Source organism: Pelobates fuscus, chromosome 12, assembly GCF_036172605.1.
Source record: "Pelobates fuscus isolate aPelFus1 chromosome 12, aPelFus1.pri, whole genome shotgun sequence".
NCBI lineage: Eukaryota > Metazoa > Chordata > Amphibia > Anura > Pelobatidae > Pelobates > Pelobates fuscus.
This window is the reverse complement of record NC_086328.1, coordinates 111,656,251-111,676,722: the sequence shown is the minus strand read 5'-3', so window position 1 is coordinate 111,676,722 and position 20,472 is coordinate 111,656,251. Positions and strand designations below refer to the sequence as shown.

The 20,472-nt window shown below is 40.6% G+C and overlaps 1 protein-coding gene across 3 annotated transcripts in view; it reads left to right on the top strand.

Moving 5' to 3' along the window:
* The window catches only part of SERGEF (secretion regulating guanine nucleotide exchange factor), a 265,437-nt gene that overhangs the window by 36,745 nt on the left and 208,220 nt on the right, over nt 1–20,472 (top strand). For all 3 annotated transcript variants that reach the window (XM_063437926.1, XM_063437927.1, XM_063437928.1), the window contains exon 9: nt 7,784–7,947. In XM_063437926.1, the coding sequence (XP_063293996.1) occupies nt 7,784–7,947 (164 nt within the window). The remainder of the gene's footprint in view (nt 1–7,783; nt 7,948–20,472) is intronic.

Genomic DNA, 20,472 nt, shown 5'->3' with positions numbered 1-20,472 from the left:
CTGAACACTCAACTGCCGAAGTTCTACAGTTGGAGGCCGGACCCGGCGGCGGTGGCGACAGATGCCTTTCTCCAAGACTGGCCGCAGGGTCACCTGTATGCCTTTCCCCCATTCAACATGATCGCACGCACGATCTCGAAACTGGTTCGCCACGATTGTCGTGTGGCGTTGGTCACCCCTCTCTGGAGATCTCGACCATGGTTCCCTCGCTTGATGGAGTTGTCAATAGATTTCCCTCGGCTGATACCAGTCTTCCAGGACCTCCTTCTGGATCCGGATGGGAACTCACACGACCTGGTGTTGCAACACCAGTTGCCCCTGGTAGCATGGTTCCTTTCAGGGGACCTTGGGTTGTCTCAGACGTTCCGCAGACAACTCTCCTGCTCCTCGATAACGCCTGGGCCCCAGGCACACGAACAGCTTATCGAACTTCATGGAGATCGTGGTCTGGTTGGTGCATGGAACGGGCAGTGGATCCCGTATCTGCCCCTCTACATTTGATACTGGAGTTCCTCACGTTCCTGTTTGACTCGGGCAAGGCGTACCGCACGATTAACCTATCCCGCTCGGCTATTTCAGCAGGACACAGGGGTTTGGATGGTTCCCCTGTCGGCAGACATCCTTTTGTATGTCGCCTTCTCAAGGGTATTCGCCTTGCCCGTCCTCCTCGGCCTCGTTTCTCTGCATTTTGGGATGTCAACGTGATGTTGCAGTTCCTCTCATCATGGTACCCTAACCAAGAATTGTCTTTAAAACGTTTGTCATCCAAGCTGGTGATGTTACTCTGTTTGATCTCTTGCAAGAGGATCTCTGACGTCAGGGCCCTGGATTGGGACGCCGTTGCATTCACCCCAGAAGGCGTTACTTTTGACATATCCAGGAGGACGAAATCCGCATCCAAGTCGTTTACTTACCCGAGGTTTTCTGGTTGTCCGGCACTCTGCCCAGTGGATTGCGTCAAAGTTTATCTAGATGCTACACGCTCCCTTCGCTCCGCTGATCTGCATGATTTGTTCTTATCTTTTAAGTCACCTCACCGGCCAGTTTCGACACCTACTCTGGCACGTTGGGTGCGTTGGCTACTGTCTTCTGCAGGTATAGACACCTCTGTTTTTACGCCTCATTCTGTACGGGGCGCGATGGCTTCGAAAGCATCCTCAGTCGGATGTCGTCTAGAAGACATTATGCGAGCGGCGGACTGGTCCAGAGAGTCGACCTTTCGAGATTTCTATTTCAGACCTATTGAACACATCGCATCTCGAGTAGTGGCACAGCTTTGAACTTGCATAATATGAGCCTCCGTGTCTTTAATAAAATTCCCAGATTTTACTAGTAACATGACGTAAAGTCATGATTTTATTAAAGACACGGAGGCGAGTATTATTCCCGCCCACCCTCCCGGTGTGGATTCTGGGAAATGAGATGCTTCGGTGCTATTCAGGTATGCTTTTCAATTAGTCTGTATTTATTTCATGTATTTATATCATATATTTGCATCATGTTTTGTATGATCTTGACCATTTATGCTGGATCCTAATTTTATATATTTTCTATTCCAGAATACAGTTTTTTGTATGGCTCCTCACGGTTATGTTTGGTAAGTCTACAGTTTTGAGTTTGGAAATTACCATATTTTTCTATCTTTTTTAGCTTGAAGTTTTCGTATTGTTTCCCGTTTCCTGTTTGGATCAAGTGGGACATCGTTATCTTACCTGGTCTTCGGTTTTCGCAAGAAAGAGGGGGATTGTGGGAGACACAGGACTTATATAGCTACTTCCTCTGTTATGTGATTGGCTGACTGTTATGCCTGTTTAGTTTTTTCTTTCATTTTGACAATATTTATATTCCTCTATCTTTGCTGCTGAGGAAATAAAGAAAGAGTTATGCATAATACTCGCCTCCGTGTCTTTAATAAAATCATGACTTTACGTCATGTTACTAGTAAAATCTGGGAATTGTGCACTATTCTGCAGCCAGTGTACATACACCAAATATCAGTTGTTTAGTGGCACTGTGATAGAAGAGTATTAAATACTGTTATTTCCTATTCTGAATGGTTAACTCTCCAGGTACCAAAGGGTAAAGTTTTAGCTTATTCTGCAATGCTCTGATTACCTGTTCAGGACTCAACGGATCAAAAGCTTTTTGCACACCGCACTCCTCGCTTTGATATCCCAGAGCCCTGAGCATGGAAATTATTCAATCCAAGTGCGGATTAATTTATCAGAAGACTTTTAATAATTTATACACTTCTATAAATGTTTTGCTGCAGTATTTAGAAATCCATTCAGTTTAATACTTAGTGATTTAAATAATTTATTCCGCAAGTAATGATTCTCATTACATCTTGGAAAGGAGATTATTCTTTCACTGTGTCCCCATCACACATACGTTCTGGTTCACTCAGGTGGAATGATGACTAGAGCATGACCGGTAGCATTGCAGTTCCAAACAAGCCATCGCAGACACTGTTTGATGCCTGGATCTGTAGCAAACTTTTAACTCTTCTGGTGGAAAATCCAGGTCTACCAGGGTGCCGAGGCATGTTTCTTTGACTCCTGAATGCAAGTAGAGTAAGGCAACTGATTCTTCTCAAGGGTGTCCAACATTGGCCCTTTACCTAATATTAAAATAAATGCATAGGCCGGTGAAATAGCTCAGTGGGCTAATACATCAGCAGAATCTGTTCTAACCCTTGGTTTGCAGGCTCAGCCCTTCATCCTTCCGAGGTAGATAAAATGAGTACCATTAAATTGGGTGATAGTAACAACCCCTGGATGTTGGGCTAAGGTAACATCCCCAGGACGTACTTGGAAACCAGAGTAATCTGAATGTACCTTTCCTGGTTAAATACTTTGTTATTCTTATTATATTAAACGAGTTGTCAATCTACACATTCTCTTTGATAGTGTAAATATTGACCACAAGAGGGAGCTATTATCTACTGTAGCAATTAGAGCTCTTGATCAATAATGATGATAAACTGTGATTTATCAGTGAATTGCAGTGGGTTTTAAGCCAAAGTAGCTCGACTGAATAAAAATAAATATTTTCACCAATTCAGTAAAGCTCTGTTTGGTCCCATCAGGATATGTTTCAAGGTGGTTTGGGGCTAAACATTAATTGTCAGGAATTTCCCAAGTCAGCTGTGCGTCCCGCTCATCTTTTTAAATCTGCAATTACCCAGTGAATTTCCAGCAATTTGTGGTTTAGTAAATGGCTGTGTCACACGGCTGGCTACTGTTACAGTTTGAAAAACATAACAAAACACATTCTATAAATCTGGGCTCCGAGTTGATGATGTTAAGCTTTGCTGAGATTGCAGCTTTCAGCGACCAGAGAACGGATTACTGCCTGTAGGCACAATTACAAGCATAATGCAATCAAACAGCTGATAGGATTGTGGGCATTTCTGCTATGCTAGTGCCAGTTTCGGTACACTACCTTATAGGATACTCTAAGCAATGAAGCAGTTTTGGTGTATGGATCATATCCTAAAACAGCCAATGGAGGTGTGACTAGGGCTGCATGATTAAACTCCTAAGTGGCAGCGAATTGAGCAGTTAATGTCATGATTCTGAGCAGGTCAGATATGAGACTTTGGCCAGAGTTAGCAATAGGTTATTTATTGCTGGATTTGGACATAAAAGAATAAACAGGACATTATATAACTGAAATTATAGGAAAGAGAGAGAACAGAAATAAAGGGATTTAGGCAATATGCCCTAAATAGAACATAAACATTATATATAGATATATATAGAGAACTTTAGTTAGTACACCCCCTATTTGAAGGAGTATTGCTCAAGCAGGAAAATAACACCATGTAATATTACGTTGAGACAAAGTCCAGAGTGGTTATTCAGGCAGGTATAGAGCAGAGAGGTTGTATGGATTAAGCAGGTATAAATCAGGATGGCAGGATAAAGCTGGATAGTTATGAAGTTCAGGTTGGTATTGTGCAGATTGGAAGTCAAGCAGGAATGCAGACTTGTTGTTCGGGCTGGTATGGAGCAGGTTAGTAAGTAAAGCAGGAATGCAGAGCCGTTTAGGCAAGTCTGAAGCAAGTTGGTGTGAAGCAGGTTTGAAGGCAAGTCCACAGGTTAGCTCACAGGAGCCACGATCTGAAGTGTTTCAGGCAATCATCAACTTCAATGCAAAGGTGGTGTGGTGAGTTGGGTGTTACCTTTTGTGGGATCTTAATCAGTTCAGGCAGGGGTGGCCTGAGGTGTTCAGGCGCCCTGTGCGAGCTAATCTTGTGGCGCCCTCCCCCGCCCCCCCTAAACATACACAAAGAGGAAAACAGTCTTTGTAACAAACTGTTTTTTAATTACAGATAATTTAAGTGCAAGTGCAAACAAGTACAATAATAAATAACTGGATTGACTGGTAACAATAATGTATATTAAATATATTAAATACAGAAAAAAACAGCTAACTGCAATCTTTTTAACATTGTTTTTTAGAGATAATACATAAGGGCCCTTCGTTTTCGATTCTGAGCACCTGACAGTTTTTTGGGACCCATAATGCTGCTACACGATATAATAAAAAAAATATATATTTAAAAGAGAGGCCCTTTTAAGTATAGATACAAAAGAAATGCAAGATTCGCAGCAGCAGTGTACAGATAATATGAATTTCCTAAATGTAGTACGCCAACATTTGCGCCAAATAAAGTATAGATAAATAAATAAGCATTGCAGGTATTCATCAAATGAATAAGACATCCAAACCTTGTATTTCCAGGTATGGATTAAATAACATAACACATGGAAACATAACATTACATGTGTAGAACAAATAAACCTAAAAATCACAACATAAAAATCACATGCTAACACAGTAGTGAAGATATAGATCAACTATAGATCAGCTTCAATGTCACTGTAGGGGGTCTTTGCACATTTGGCAAATTCCCAGACAGTGACAGTACCACTTTAATAGTATAATCCACAAAGTATGTATTGTAGAAACAAGAGCAATGTTGTCAGTACACTATATTTAACCATTTTACAACACTAAGCATGTATAGCCTCTCCCTCATTTCTTAAACCCATGTCTTTGTTTGGCCCCCTCTAGACAATTTCAGGCACACAATATGCCGCCTTCACCCCCTTCACCAAAACCCTTGGCCACTTCTTCAATAAAACCCCTGCCCCCTTCATCAGGCCCTGCCCCCCCTTCATCAGATACTGCCTCTATTCATCAGACCCTGTACCCTTCATCAATCCCCAGGCTGCACCCCTTCATCAACCCTTTGCACCCCTTAATCAGACCCTGCCTCCCTTAATCAAACCCCTGCCCCCCTCAATCATACCCTGTCATCCATGCCCAGTCCCCTTCCCCCCTTAATCATACCCATTGTCACCCATAGCCAGTCCCCTGCCACCCTTAATTAGACCCAGTGTCACCCATGTCCCAGTCCCCTGCCCCCCTTAATTAGACCCAGGGTCACCCATAGCAAGTCCCAGTCCCCTGACCCCCTTAATTAGACCCAGGGTCACCCTTACCTAGTCCCCTGCCCCCCTTAATTAGACCCAGGGTCACCCTTACCTAGTCCCCTGCCCCCCTTAATTAGACCCAGGGTCACCCATAGCCAGTCCCAGTCCCCTGCCCCCCTTAATTAGACCCAGGGTCACCCTTACCTAGTCCCCTGCCCCCCTTAATTAGACCCTGCCCCCATTTAATGAAAGATGTTTGGCTTAAAAATAAATAAATAAGAACAGGTACTTACTTTGAAGGCTGCTGCTCCCTCCCTGTCTGCAGAGCACCGGCTGCCGCCCTCACACATTGAGCGGATCCTTCCGCGGCTCTCTGTGAAGTCGCAGCACTTAGACGCTGCGCCTGTGCGGCTGCGCCCCCAAGCTCCTCCTCCACGCTCCGGAAACTGACCGCGGCTCAGCTCTCACACAATCTCGGGCCGGCCAGTGACAGAGCGACTGCGAGCTGTTTCGGCCGCCCGGCGCCCCTGTTGCACAGCTCGCACACCCCTAAGGCCGGCCCTGAGTTCAGGCAGGTGAGGATGATATGGTAAGTTTCAAAACTAGAGGCAAGAGAGGTCACTAGTGGTGAAACATAATCAGTGTAGGAACTTGTTTTAAAGGAACAGAATAAACGGAACAAAAAGTCTTGTTTGTCAGGATAGGATTCCGACAGTTAGACTGCAGCGGCATGATTTATACAGCAAAACTGTTTTATTACCCTAAAGGTGTTTTAGTCCTTAGTGTGTCCCTTTAAACTTTCTGGAAGCACAATCAGAATAACTTTCTTGACATGTGGATCTGGCTACTTTGATTTCCTTACCCTTGATATATCACTGTCCTTTTAAAAAAAATGTTGGGAACAATTATCAAAGTGATCTGGAAAGTGATCTTTTTGGTCTGTTATATGTTCTTATTTATTAAACCGTTATAAAACTGGTCAAAAAGTGTCAGTGTCACTTTTCTGGCCAAAAAACGGATGTAACGATTAATAAAAAAAAAAAAAAAGTATATTCACAAATGATGGTTAGGATACAAAACAAGTAACAGATGAAAAAAAACACCAAAGATGTAATAAATTGTATAAAACAATGTACAAACTATTAAAAGGGAATAGCTCTCCATGAACATGCTTTTCTTTTCCAAGATGGTAGCCCCAATAGTGAAGCTAAGCATCAGTTCTTTGCAACATATTGATAACCTCCAATGACACCTATGTGTTCTAAACATTTCAGGGGTATGCTTGTAAAAGTGGAACAACTGGGAGGGATATTCCATTGGTTGCCATGGCAATTGCTCCACTTTTAGAATTTTGCCCCAGAATAGCTTGTTACACATGACCTCCAATGTTTAGTGCCACTTGATTGATTACGTGGCTTTTTATATCTAGTAAATTATTGTCGCGTACATCAGCTTTTACTGTAAGTGACTTTGGTGACAGATGTTGGCTCATTAATTTTCTAGACATTTGCCCTTTGATATGTTTTGCACTTGCTGTCTTATATTAAAATAGCAGGGCACTTTTTAAAGTGTTTTGACTTTTATTAAAGAATAAATAATTCACATTCAAGATGTGCATTATCACTCAATGTATATTTAAACTGCATGTGATAAAGCAAAGAACAGATTACTTGTATTGGCAGGAAAGTATAAATTATATCCAATATCATATAAATGCTGCATAAAAAAAGGAGCTTATTTACTAAGCAGTGAAATGCCAAATCAAAACTGTCACCACTAGGATTATTTGTACAATTCAGTAGCTAATAAAAAGATGGTTTTATTTTTGTAAAATTTTTTCTATGCAATACTTTTTATTTTTATTTACTTGAATGCTTGACTGGCACAACAAGAGCATGCCATATCAATTTATTTAACCCTCACAGTGCCATTTAAAGGGACTCTCCAGTGCCTGGAATACAACCCGTTTTCCTGGCACTGCAGGTCCCCTCTCCCTTCCACCACCCATCCCCAGTTGCTGAAGGGGTGCAAACCCCTTCAGTGACTTACCTGAGACCCTCGGCGGTGGTTTCGGGTCGCCGCCGCTCCTCCCCTTCATCACGTCAGCCGGCTTGGGAGACTGATCCCGCCCGCCGGCTGAGGAGACCTAATGCGCGGCAACGGTATGCTATCAGATTAAGGTGAATTTCTAATACCCATCTCTCATTGTACATGGATTCAATTCTAATAAATAAAAATAAAAAAATCTTCTTATTTTAACAGCTGTTACTTTGTTCTGTATGTTAAAATGTAACTGCAAACAGTCTGTAAGAAACTTTTTAAATCTGTTTAATTTGTAGACACTGGAAAGGTTTTCACTTGGGGTAGATCAGACTACGGGCAGCTTGGTAGAAAGAATGTGCAGGATAAGAGTGACCAAGAGGAGGTGCTGCTGGAGGAGTATTGCACTGAAAAATCCCCGAAACCTCCTACCTGTATTCAGTGCTTAACAGGGGCACAGCAGGTAAGGACTTGCTAACTGCATACTTTGTAAAAACATTGCCGAATTCAAATGTTCTTGCTTATAGTACACTGAAACCCTAAGATATATTGGAAATGTGTTTTTCAATGTTTTTTTAAATTTATCTTTTGATTTTGACATGCTTTCCTATCCACTTATAGTGATGTAAGCTGGAACACTTGAAATACCTGAACTAGCTAGGGGTTTGTTGAGTGTCAAGTTTGACTGCATGTTAGAAATATGGCTGAGTCAAAAGAATGGTCCACAAAGTTAAGAAAAAAGATCATTGCCCTTCACAAACAAGGGACAGGATACAAAAAAGATAGCTATCATTCCTTAATTTGTAATGTCTTTGGTATTAAAATATTGGTTACTCCGCAGCTATTCCTATTCCATAGGGATATGCCACGCTGACCAAACCTAAAAACCTCCATCTCATCAATTTTCTCTTGGCAATTAAGATCTCCTTAGCTAGGTACTGGCTTAAAACCGAAATTCCCCATTTGAATAAATTCATGGCTCAGTTAGACTATCAGTTTGATATGCAAAAATATTTTTGTGTTCTCAACTCTATGATGGATAGATACGAAGTGGTGTGCCAACCCTGGAGAAAATATATAAATAAATATGAGATCTTGATTTAATTGACTAATATAACTTAAAAAGTCTTAGAATAAAAAATTGACCCAACAAGAGTTCAGCTAATGGACACCTCCCTTGTCCATTACAGCCTTTGACTCAGTGACGGAGCGACTTTGGCCAGAATTTAAATTGTATGTCTATGTTAATGTATAATTGTAAAGATTTAAAACTTTTGGTAAACCATCAAAGAGAGAATACGTTCACAAAGACACTGTAAACTGCGTGACTTGCAAAAGCTTATCAGTATAATTTGTTAACTGGAACACATGGTTTCTCTCTTCTTTGACACATAAACGAATAAACGAATAAAAAAACTATTTAAAACCAAAAAAGATACAAATCATTTTACAGAAAAAACAGAGTGACAAAAAGGTTTTTGTGTGTAACACTTTCAGGATTATTCACTGAATTGAGAACTGTGGGAACAAACATAAAGGGAACGTTGAAGTAAAAAAATGCAATTAAAGTAAAAAATATGCATTTATTTGTTTTTCTAAATTATTTTCTTCACTCCCTAAACTCCTACCTCTCAGCCAGTTATGCAGCTGATAGACCCCCCTTTTTCCCAGCACTAGCTTATTTCATGCCTGGTAGTATCCAATCAAATGACGGGGCAGCTGACACTCTCTGGCAATAAATGGCTCCCCATTCACAAAATGAGTTGAGAAATGTATCTATTTATCTCAAGCTTTTTCTATGAATGGGGCGCCACTAATTGGCTGAGAGTGTGACCCATCTAAGCAAATCGGCGACACTGCAGCCAGCAGCCGTCCTGGGATTCCGTTTTCAGGACTGCCAGCAAGTGGATGTTGGAAGGGGCTGAGAAATTTGGCGCTGGAGAGGAGACTTCAGGGACTACCTGGCACCATAAGAACTTAATTATGAAACTGTTAGCCAGCTGCTAGCAAGGGATTATGGGGAATGCAGTTTGACATTAGTTATTCAAGGAAAAGCACCCCTCGATTAGATCATTTTACAACTAATATTTATTAGCTGACTTTTGCGTTATCTGTGCTTTCCATTCCTTGGGTCATCCATGAATATATTTATAAATGATCATACTAGCAGTCAGTTTTGAGGCCGACAGATACTCAAATATAAGAACTGACATAATAAAATATTATTGATTGTCAAACATCTAAATGTCTTATTTGGATAGACACAGCGTCTCCTGTGACCTATTAGCTGACATTATGAACTGCTTTCTCACACTGATTTAAAATAGGAAAGGAGCTGAAAAAATACTAAAATACAAGCAAAAGACAAAGACTGGAATAATTTTATTGCACCGGAGGCTCACGGGGAAAGCTTACAGTCATTTCTGTGCCTTTTCAGAAGGCAGCAATGATGTCAGAGTAACTGAATTAATCAAATCTATATAAAAAGGATGGAGACCTATTTCCTGGATTCATAAATACCTTAAGGGTGTGAGATATAATAACTCAGCGCAGGATTCCGGTGAGGGGATAGTTTACCAATAGAAAATGGTAAGTAAGTGTAAGTAGCCGGGAGTACCCCTTAAAGCCACAGTACCCTAAAATTACATATATGTTAAAGGGACCCTCCAAACACAACTCCAATGTGTGCTGCCCTTGTCATCCTGTATTCTCCTAATTGTAGCAAAATGAAATCTGGATGACAATATAGCAAACACACATAACAGGACAGATATATTAAACTAATGGGATAATCTCCAGGCTGGAGAACCCCTTTTACTGTCAGTCAATACAGACCTCTGCAAAAATGGTAAAGACACAGCTGTATTCTGTAGAGCAGGTCTGCCCAACAGGTAGAGCCCAAGATGTTGTGGAACTACAACTCCCATGAAGCTTTGCATGCCTCTAAAATGCCTTTAGAATGACAAAGCATCATGGGAGTTGTAGTTCTACAACATCTGAGGTTTTACCTGTTGGGCAGCTCTGCTGTAGGGTATGCAGTGAATTACCATAGTCAGAGCAGTGATCCTACAAAATGGTAAAAGGGACATTCCGGAGACGGTCACGGTCACACTTTCATAATGATAAATTTGTTATGGTGCCCGAGTGGTCCTTTAAGGCACTAAAAAAAAATTTCTTCTTCCACATTTAAAAAAATCTGCTGTTCCACAGAAAGATCTTGGTCTGAGGAGATTACTAGACGTTTAGCCACTCTGGTGACTCCCCAAAAGCATGAGTAAGCATGGTGATCAGGCACTGGTTAGGTTAATATACCTCTTATTTTGGTAGTTGTTGTATGAGGCGGATGGAGCAGCATGAAAGCAAGGTCTAGCTCACTATTTGAGGGGAAAAAACAATCAGAAGAACCTTGTGATATTGACACTGCAGAATGTATTACGGAAGGGTGACCGGGCATCTAGATTTCCCATTACTCAGAGGTCGTACTAAACAAAAGAAAGACGCAGACGTTAAGTACCAGTAAAAGATCCACTGTATTATAATTACAGCAATCTATTCTATACGGTCAATAACACCACATGTGCTCCATGCAAAGAATGCAAACATTGCCCAGTGGGTGATATACTAGGATGCAGGGTTATTCACTGAAGTCTGAATGGCCCCATACTGAACAGGACAAAACAATCTGGTGCTGTTCGGGGCTATTCGGACCGCAAAATCCGGTTGTTCTTCACGCTGTTTAACAATGTCTGGATTTTGTGTTGCAGGCTCTGAATGAGCCTAAATTTAGTCATGATTTCAGCCAGAACAAAGCTTGGTGGGTGCTTGAAATCCAAAAGGGTACCATTAAGACCTGGACCTGGATGGTTCAAATTAAGGTCCAGACTGAAAAAATCCAAACTATTTTAAAGTTGGTAGCGTTATCTTCCTTTATGGCACATTCAGTTTATTTAGAGTTTATTATCTCCTGCTCTGTTAATAGCTTGCCAGCCTCCTGTATGTAATTCAAGTTCAATTAAGAGAGTAGGAGATTCAAACTTTTAAAGTAAGTTGCATCTGATTGAAAATATAACCATTTTGTTTCTATGCAGGTTGTGTCAGTCACAGCCACGGTAGGTGTGGCTATGACTTGATAAACAGAAGCAAACGTGATTTAACTCCTAAATGGCAGATAATTAAGCAGTGAGACTTCAAAGGCATGATCTATACACCAAAACTGCTTCAATACGTTAGTTGTTTTAGTGACTATAGTGTCTCTTTAAAGGACCACTATAGGCACCCAGACCACTTCAGCTTAATGAAGTGGTGTGGGTGCCAGGTCCATCTAGGTTTAACCCTTTCTGCTGTAAACATAGCAGTTTCAGAGAAACTGCTATGTTTACCTATGGGTTAATCCAGCCTTTAGTGGCTGTCTCATTGACAGCTGCTAGAGGCGCTTCCGTACTTCTCACTTTGATTTTCACAGTGAGAAGATGACAGTGTCTACAGGAAAGCATTGAGAATGTTTCCTATGAGACTGGCTGAATGCGCGCTTGGCTCTTGCCGCGCATGCGCATTCAGCCGGTGACGTCAGAAGAGGGAGGAGAATCCCAGCGCCGAGGGAGCCCGGTGCTGGAAAAAAGGTAAGGGATTAACCCCTTCCTCCCCCTTCAGCGCCACAGGAGTGGGACCCTGAGGGTGGGGGCACCCTCAGGGCACTATAGTGGTCCTTTAAGCATAAAAAGGTTTTAGATCACAATAAAAGTGGTGATATCAATATTTTATGCCGCCATTCGAAAGATCTTTTACTACCAAAACTGATATCTATATTCTCTGCGTCTATTTACATCTGCCCTTACTGAAGGCTTAGTAAAATATTACTACTTCTCCTGCTCTCCTGACTTATGAAAGCCACACGAATGTTCATGGACATAATTTTATTTCACTAGAAGAACCTTGTAAAATTGCATGACACTGTCTGCACCAGCTGTGAAACAGGCAGAGTGCAGCTATATTAAATAATAAAAAAATATAATTCATGATACTGAAATGTGTCTTGGGGGAAAATAATGTAATCGATGAATGCTCGATTAGTTTATGGATGCCACCAGAACCCTTATATAACATTATATTCTCCAAAGACTTGCTTCATGCTTAGATATATTACTTGATTTTCAAAGGCGTAGGACAGGGGTAGGCAACATTTGCACTCAGGATCTTGTGACCTACATCTCCGCTGATACTTTGGCAACATTATGGCTGTATGAGAGGTGTAGTCCATAACATCTGAGTGCCAAAGATTGCTGTAATTATGCATATAGAGTAAAAAAAAAAAGTATGTACATAAATAAAAGGTGCCTTTGTTTTGTTGAGAATGTTTTGACTGCTGTTCGAGAATCGTATGGATCACACACAGTTATCCTAAAGACACTCAAACAAAGTGAGGAAGCATATTTTCTATAGAACCCATTCTACATTAGAGAGGTTATATCCCTTTTAGAGCACATCTCCTTCGTGGTCTAAGCTTCCGTGTAACCCAATCTCATAAGACACAGAGTGCAGACAAATCATACTGGTGACGCCAAAGTAAAGTGATGCACCATGGTCTGTTTCTAACATGGAATTCCCCAAACCACAGCTATCAGTCTGAGCTGGGAGTCTTCAACCTGACCGGCTCCCACAACCTGTAAATAGCAACCAATGGATTATAGCATTGCATACGGGCCAGAGTGAAAGCTTCCCACAAACAAGCACACACACATATCTCGACATTCAGATACAAAAACTAGATAGCAATATATAGGTAATCTTTTATTTTGGAACTCTTCACCAGAACACAGCAATACTTAAGTTCTTTCTCCTGTACTCAGCAGCACTCACAATTCTTTTCCTGTACTCGGCAGCTCTCAGAATCCTTTTCCTGTACTCTGCAACACTCAGAATCCTTTTCCTGTACTCGGCAGCGCTCATAATCATTTTCCCGTACTTGGCAGCACTCATAATCCTTTTCCCGTATACAGCAGCATTCACAATCCTTTTCCCATACTCCGCAGCACTCACAATACTTTTTCCGTACTCCGCAGCACTCACAATCCTCTCCCCGTACTCGGCACTTAAAAACCTTTCCCCGTACTCAGCACTCACAATCCTCTCCCTGTACTCAGCAGCACTCACAATCCTCTCCCTGTACTCAGCAGCACTCACAATCCTCTCCCTGTACTCGGCAGCACTCACAATCCTTTTCCTGTACTCGGCAGCATTTAAACTCAATTTCCTGTACTCGCCAGTACGCAAAATCCTTTTCTTGTACTTGGCAGGACTCACAATCCTTTCCCTCTACTCCGCAGGCTCAAGGTCAATTTCTTGTACTCAGCAGCACTCATACTCCCTGTTTTGGCAAATATCAGCACTCAAATTCCTTTTATTTATTATATATTATTTCCTCTCCTTCTCCTATACATAGCATTATTCACATTTGTGCCATACTCTGAAACGTTCCATTCATTGTGCCATAAACGGACCACCTTTTTCTACAATACAGTTACATTCCTTATAACTCACCCAACTAATTCTCCTTTAAAAAAAAGAAATCACCTGTCCTATGACCCACAATACACACCAGACTTTCTGCTACTACAAAACGTGCCATTCCCTGCATTCTTAATTGTATTCATACACGTATACACTACCTATCATGCATGTTTCGATTGCTATATATTTCTTCTCGAACAAAACTGTCAAACATTGTCAATCCACTTTTCCTGGATTTGAAAATCCACTTTTCCTGGATTTGAAAATCCACTTTTCCTGGATTTGCACACTGTGCCAATCATTTACCCGATAATATGTAGCACAGCATTCATCTCTGCTGTTCTTAAAATGCTTTGATCTTGATGTATATTAACAAGCCATATCAAAATTCATTGAGCCAGCAAGCGTCTGATCTCCAGGGAGCCTCAGTGGCTCACATTCTCACTAGATAATCCACTGACTATTTTCCCTCCTGCGACATACTCTGTGATCTGATACCCCCTGTGTCGACCAGTTCTTGCTTGACATTCAGAGAGGTTAAAGTAAATGCTGGATTTGTTCACCGTCAGTTGACATTTTTTGCAAAGAAACTGACCACGTGAGGTCTTATTTTCTAAGGGTCTAAAATATGGTCTATTGGTTTATTTCTGGATTCCTGTTACCGGTAAGGCAGGCAGTCTCCTCCAAATGTGTCGATAAGACCCTTCGTAGTATGAAATGCCATAATTAGTTCACTAATAATCCAGAATCAATGTGCAATCCTAACGCATAATCAGCTGAAAATATGATAATTCATACAGACAGTGAATACTTTCATTCGCTTGTATTTTCTCATTTTGTTTTTTTTGTGTGTAGTATTCTGTATGTTGATTAAAAAACAAAACCTTGTTTTGTGCAACATTGTACCATTTGTAAAATGAAACACACAATAGTAAAAATGGAGGCAAAGAGGAAACACGGGACCTCCTTACAGCGTAACCTCATAGCTGCAGTTATAATACACGGTGTGCGGGGAGACAGGGGATCTCTTTATTCCATAACCTCATAGCTGCAGTTATAATACACTGTGTGCGTGGAGACAGGGGAGCTCTTTATTCCATAACCTCATAGCTGCAGTTATAATACACTGTGTGCAGGGAGACAGGGTCAAGGGACTTCCTTACACCATAACCTTATAGCTACAGTTATAATACACTGTGTGCAGGGAAACAGGGGGCCTCCTTACACCATAACCTTAAAGCTGCAGTTATAATACACTGTGTGCGGGGAGACAGGGGACCTCCTTACACCATAACCTTATAGCTACAGTTATAATACACTGTGTGCGGGGAGGCAGGCTCCTGGGACCTCCCTACACCATAACCTTATAACTACAGTTATAATACACTGTGTGCGGGGAGACAGGGTCAAGGGACCTCCTTACATCATAACCTTATAGCTGCAGTTATAATTTACTGTGTGTGGGGAGACAGGGTTAAGGGACCTCCTTACACCGTAACCTTATAGCTACAGTTATAATACACTGTGTGAGGGGAGACAGGGAAGCTCTTTACTCCATAACCTTATAGCTACAGTTATAACACACTGTGTGTGGGGACACATGGTTAAGGGACCTCCTTACATCATAACCTTATAGCTGCAGTTATAATACACTGTGTGCAGGGAGACAGGGGACCTCCTTACACCATAACCTTGTAGCTGCAGTTATAATACACTGTGTGCTGGGAGACAGGGGACCTCCTTACACCATAACCTTGTAGCTGCAGTTATAATACACTGTATGCTGGGAGACAGTGGATCTCCCTACACCATAACCTGCAGGACTGTCCCAATGTTGGGTTTCTGTCCTGTTTACCTGCATTGTCTCTCTAACTCATCATAATGAGTGTAATGCATCACTAGAAACGCTTACACTCCACAAAGTTAACCTTCGAGCATTGTGAGAGCCTCCGAAGCGCCCTACACACGTGCAGCCATGAATGGCTGACGTGCCTCATTTTAGAGATGCGTCTTCTGCTTTTCCTTGGCGTGTCCCATTGTTACCTGCCCACTTCCAATTCTGCATTCATATCGCTCTATGTTGGGAGATGGGCATTATGGGGCTTAACATGTTTCCTTTAATGGTAGTAGTTGTTGCTGTGTACTCCATCAGTACGCTAATGCAGGGTACGACTCTTAGTAAATCTATCTGCGTAGACTATACATATGCTCATAAAGCATTATCTGTAGGTCTGCTGTAGCAAATCATTGTATAGCGTACTGAACTCTTCTGGTCATTAGCAGCATGAGCAAAAAAAAAAATCAATAATCAGAGGGAAATGAGAAACTGCTATCAATTACTGACATATTGTCCATGAAACATAGTCACGTCTGTGTTTGTTAATGAAAGTTGATCTAAGTGTGGCTAATTATAGACAGATTAAGTCATATATTAAAGGCCGCTTTTTTCTCCTTGACATCACTGTTTGTTATTTAATCTCTGTTTATTGTATTAGTATTGTTTTATTTTTGAACATTGAAAAATGACAATGTACAGATTTTGTAAATGTTGTGTAAGCCACTTTGAGGAAGGATTACATTTCCTGTAAAAAAAAAAATGTAACGAGATATCATGTACACTCTTGAGTACCACAACGGTTACAGTGCCGGAGTGCCCTGGTTCTTCTCCACTGTGAGATGGACTTACCTGGGTCCTGCTGAGCACTAGCGCTGTATCTGTTGCTTCCGAGTAAAGCAGGACCCCAGCCATTGGCCGAGACCAATGACTGCTGGCCTACATTGCCTTGTTTTGCTGGAGAAGGCTGGATTTGGTGCCTGGAACCATAACCACTACAGCGGGCACTAGTTCACCAAGTCTTTTTTTATTAATGTATTATATAGACAATGCTTCATAACTTTCAATAGCAATATGGGAAAATATGTCAAAGGGATGGTTGGAATCATCTTTAAAGGAGCTCAGCTTGGCTGATGCACGGTGGTTTGTGGGCATTATACATTTTTACTGCCTTGACAGTAGTTCTGTATATCCGTGATGTCACTGCGCCATTTGTATTTGTACTGACATGAAGCAAGCCTATTCCTTTGGTGAAAAGCTTGGCATAGTGCCCTGTACACTATATGGGTGTAATGAGTGCTATGCACCCAGGGGCTGTTTGAGTGAGTTTTACATGCTTACTATGTGGCTAGTGCTAAACCCGCCTGCTGAACTCCCCAGGGTGGAAGTATAGGTGGCCTAATCAGAAGCGATAAGATTATATCTGGTTATGGGGGGGATCAACCAGAAGGGTTAATATCACTCCTTATGATCCTCTTACGTTAACATTGAGTAGCCGAAACACAGATTGTTTTCTGAGAGATGGAATTAAATTTTGTTGTAGGATGCTTTGAATTGTAAAACTGACGGAGAGACAACCAGATGATGGGTAGATATAAAGACACATGTCCAACAAGAAAGGCACAGAGAAAAAGCTTTCTCATTTCATCCTATTGAGTTAATTTGTATGTCTCATCCGTCTATTGTTGGCACTTCAGAATTAATAAACAGTAGACGGGATAGACAGAGACACAGACAGGTGGATACATAAGTAAACAAAGTTAAAATCCATAATTTTAACATACATATTTAATTTTCTTTGTGGGTTTTTTTTTCTTTTCAATAAGTGCAAGCTTTACTGTGAAAGAAAAGTCTATTTCTGTAAAAAAAAAAAAAAAAAGCTTTTATTCATAAAAGACTGCATTATAACTAACGCAGTGCCCCTACTTTCTCTGACTAACTAAATATTCCTGCATTTTGGTATAAGTCGCTTACCCTTCTTCTTAACTCTGATAATTTAAATCTAATTGCGTCATTTAATTATTGGCTAATATACTTTAAGCAGTATCTTTAAACCCACTCCGTGAACACAGATACAATGCAATCCTTCATCTATAATACTCTGTGCGTCATATGCCTGCTACTTAATTAGTGGGCAGTACAGCCCTTTCTCAGAGGGTTCATTTTATAATTTTAGTTCCGTTACTCTTGATCAGGATTGATCGATGTGGATTGTATAATTAATGTGCAGGTTGGTGTTAGAATAGATATGTTGCTGCTGTGAATCTAGGCTGAGCTTCCTGTCAATGGTCTGTAAGGGATACGTCCTCCCATCCTACTTTACCTTCCGGAAGAATTGATGACTGCACCACTTCGAGCTGATTCTATGCAAAGTTTGGGTTTCACTCCTGGGGTTTGTGCTCACTTTACGGAATGGAATATGGAGTCTGCCGGGCAAAGATTATTTTTATAATTAATCTGAGGAGACCATTACCAAATTAATAGGAAAGGAAGTTTGGAGTCCGTATAAGAAATGCGGAATACGTATACGGCAGACAAGAACCATTCAGCCCATCTAGTCTGCCCAATTTTTTAAATACTTTAATTATTCCCTGGTCTTATGTTATAGGTAGGATAGCCTTATGCATATCCCACCATATACAGTATATCATATATAGTGCTTGTATGTATATATGTATGCGTGTGTGTGTGTGTATATAATAAGAATATATACTCATTAAAGGGACACTATGCAAAAACAACTTTAGCTTTATGAAGCAGTTTTGGTGTATAGATCATATCTCTGAAGGTTCACTGCTCAATTCTCTGCCATTTAAGAGTTAATTCACTTTTATTTCTGTTTATGCTGCCCTACCTACACCTTCCCTGGCTGTGACTGGCACAGTGTGCATGGAAACAAAATTGTTTCAATTTGAATCAGATGTAACTTACTTTAAAAGTTTTTATCTCCTGCTCTGTAAATTGAACTTGAATTACATACAAGAGGCTCCTGCAAGGTCTAGTAAGCTAATAACAGAGCAGAAGATAATACATTCTAAAATAAATAGAATGTGCAATAAAGGAAGTTTAAACATTAGATGACTCTTTACAGGAAGTGTTTAGGAAGGCTGTGCAAGTCACATGCAGGGAGGTGTGGATAGGGCTGCATAAACAAGTGATTTAACTCCTAAAAGTTGTTTTGGTGACTGTAGTGCCCCTTTAAGCACTTAAAGGGTCAGTCAAGGTCAGGGACAAAATGCATATATATATTGTGAAAGAGGAACTGAAAATTTAAATACAAGGACCAGCAGTGTCCAAGGAACCTAGGTAGGTTTAATAATACTTTGACTACATATAGTGATAAAGAAACTACGGGGCTCCTGGTATATAAAAGTTCAAAAATCTGTCTTTAAAAATAAAGCAGATAAAAAAAACACATCCACTTATATCAGTCATAACCAGCCAACCGCTTGGGTCTGGGGGTTGGCAAATCACAACGCAGCAAACTAATATATTCCCAGTTAGGTGCCTGCTAATGGGACCTACCAGTACAAAGTGAGCATGACATCGCTGTATTCTTCATAAAACCAGTATTTTTCCTTCCATCGGGTTAAATATATGTATTCATAAAGCAAGAAGGCACACTGCGAGAAAACACGTTTTGTGGGTACTCGCTCATTAACAAAGGCTGACTACAAAATGACAAAGTGTCCATTTCTGCAAAGCCCATCAGTCCATGTTAAGTATGTAGAATGATAGAAAATTAAATATATTTATTTTATAAATTACTACTCTTAATACATGTATACCAGTAAATTACACAAGTCATGCATATACAGTTTGATAAAATAAATATATTCGGTACAAAAATTCTTAATCAGTAATAAACATTTAAAGTATGTGTGTCCAATTATGCAATAACTAAATGATTATGCAATAAGTAAATCTGTTTTAAAACTGGGATATATATTTACAGCAGGATATATATTTTACCAGGTTATAGCACTTTAGAATACGCATTTTGTTAAAAATAAAAATTAGGAAGTTTATTCATGGACAGAATCAATTAATATCATCTTAACTCAGTTAGTCAGGAGTTAACTCGGGAGTCATAACTATATTTGGTTGTATTTATTTGTTTTTTTTTAGGGGAGGATTGATACCCTATCAAGACATTCAGGGAAGAAGAGACAGAAACATACAGTAAAAAGATTGATCACTCGCAGGTGCACATAGAAAGTTTTGGACACAAAAAGACGCAGAGAGAAACAAAAGCACGCTGACAGACCTCTCAGAACACTGACAGCTATTAGAGACAGTTGAAAGGGTTGCGTGCAAAAACATAGACAGGCACAAAGACACAACTCATAGTACCAGCTGACTGGTTAAGAGCTACATGACAGAGGTAGAAAGAAGTAATCTGGCAAATACTGCTCCAAACATTGCCTCGGTTATTCACTATAATATGAATTCAAAGTGAGTTGCAAGTTTTAGCTCAGAATAGCCAAATTAGAAAAATAAGTCGCCATGTGAGCAATGTTTACAGTTTGGTTCTTTTGGCCTAAGTCTGTATTAAGTCTGACTTGGAGGAGAAAGGGAACTCTCAAACACTTGTCTTTTAAGATGTCTTTTTAGTCCAATAGGAAGGTGGCACTGCATACTACAGAG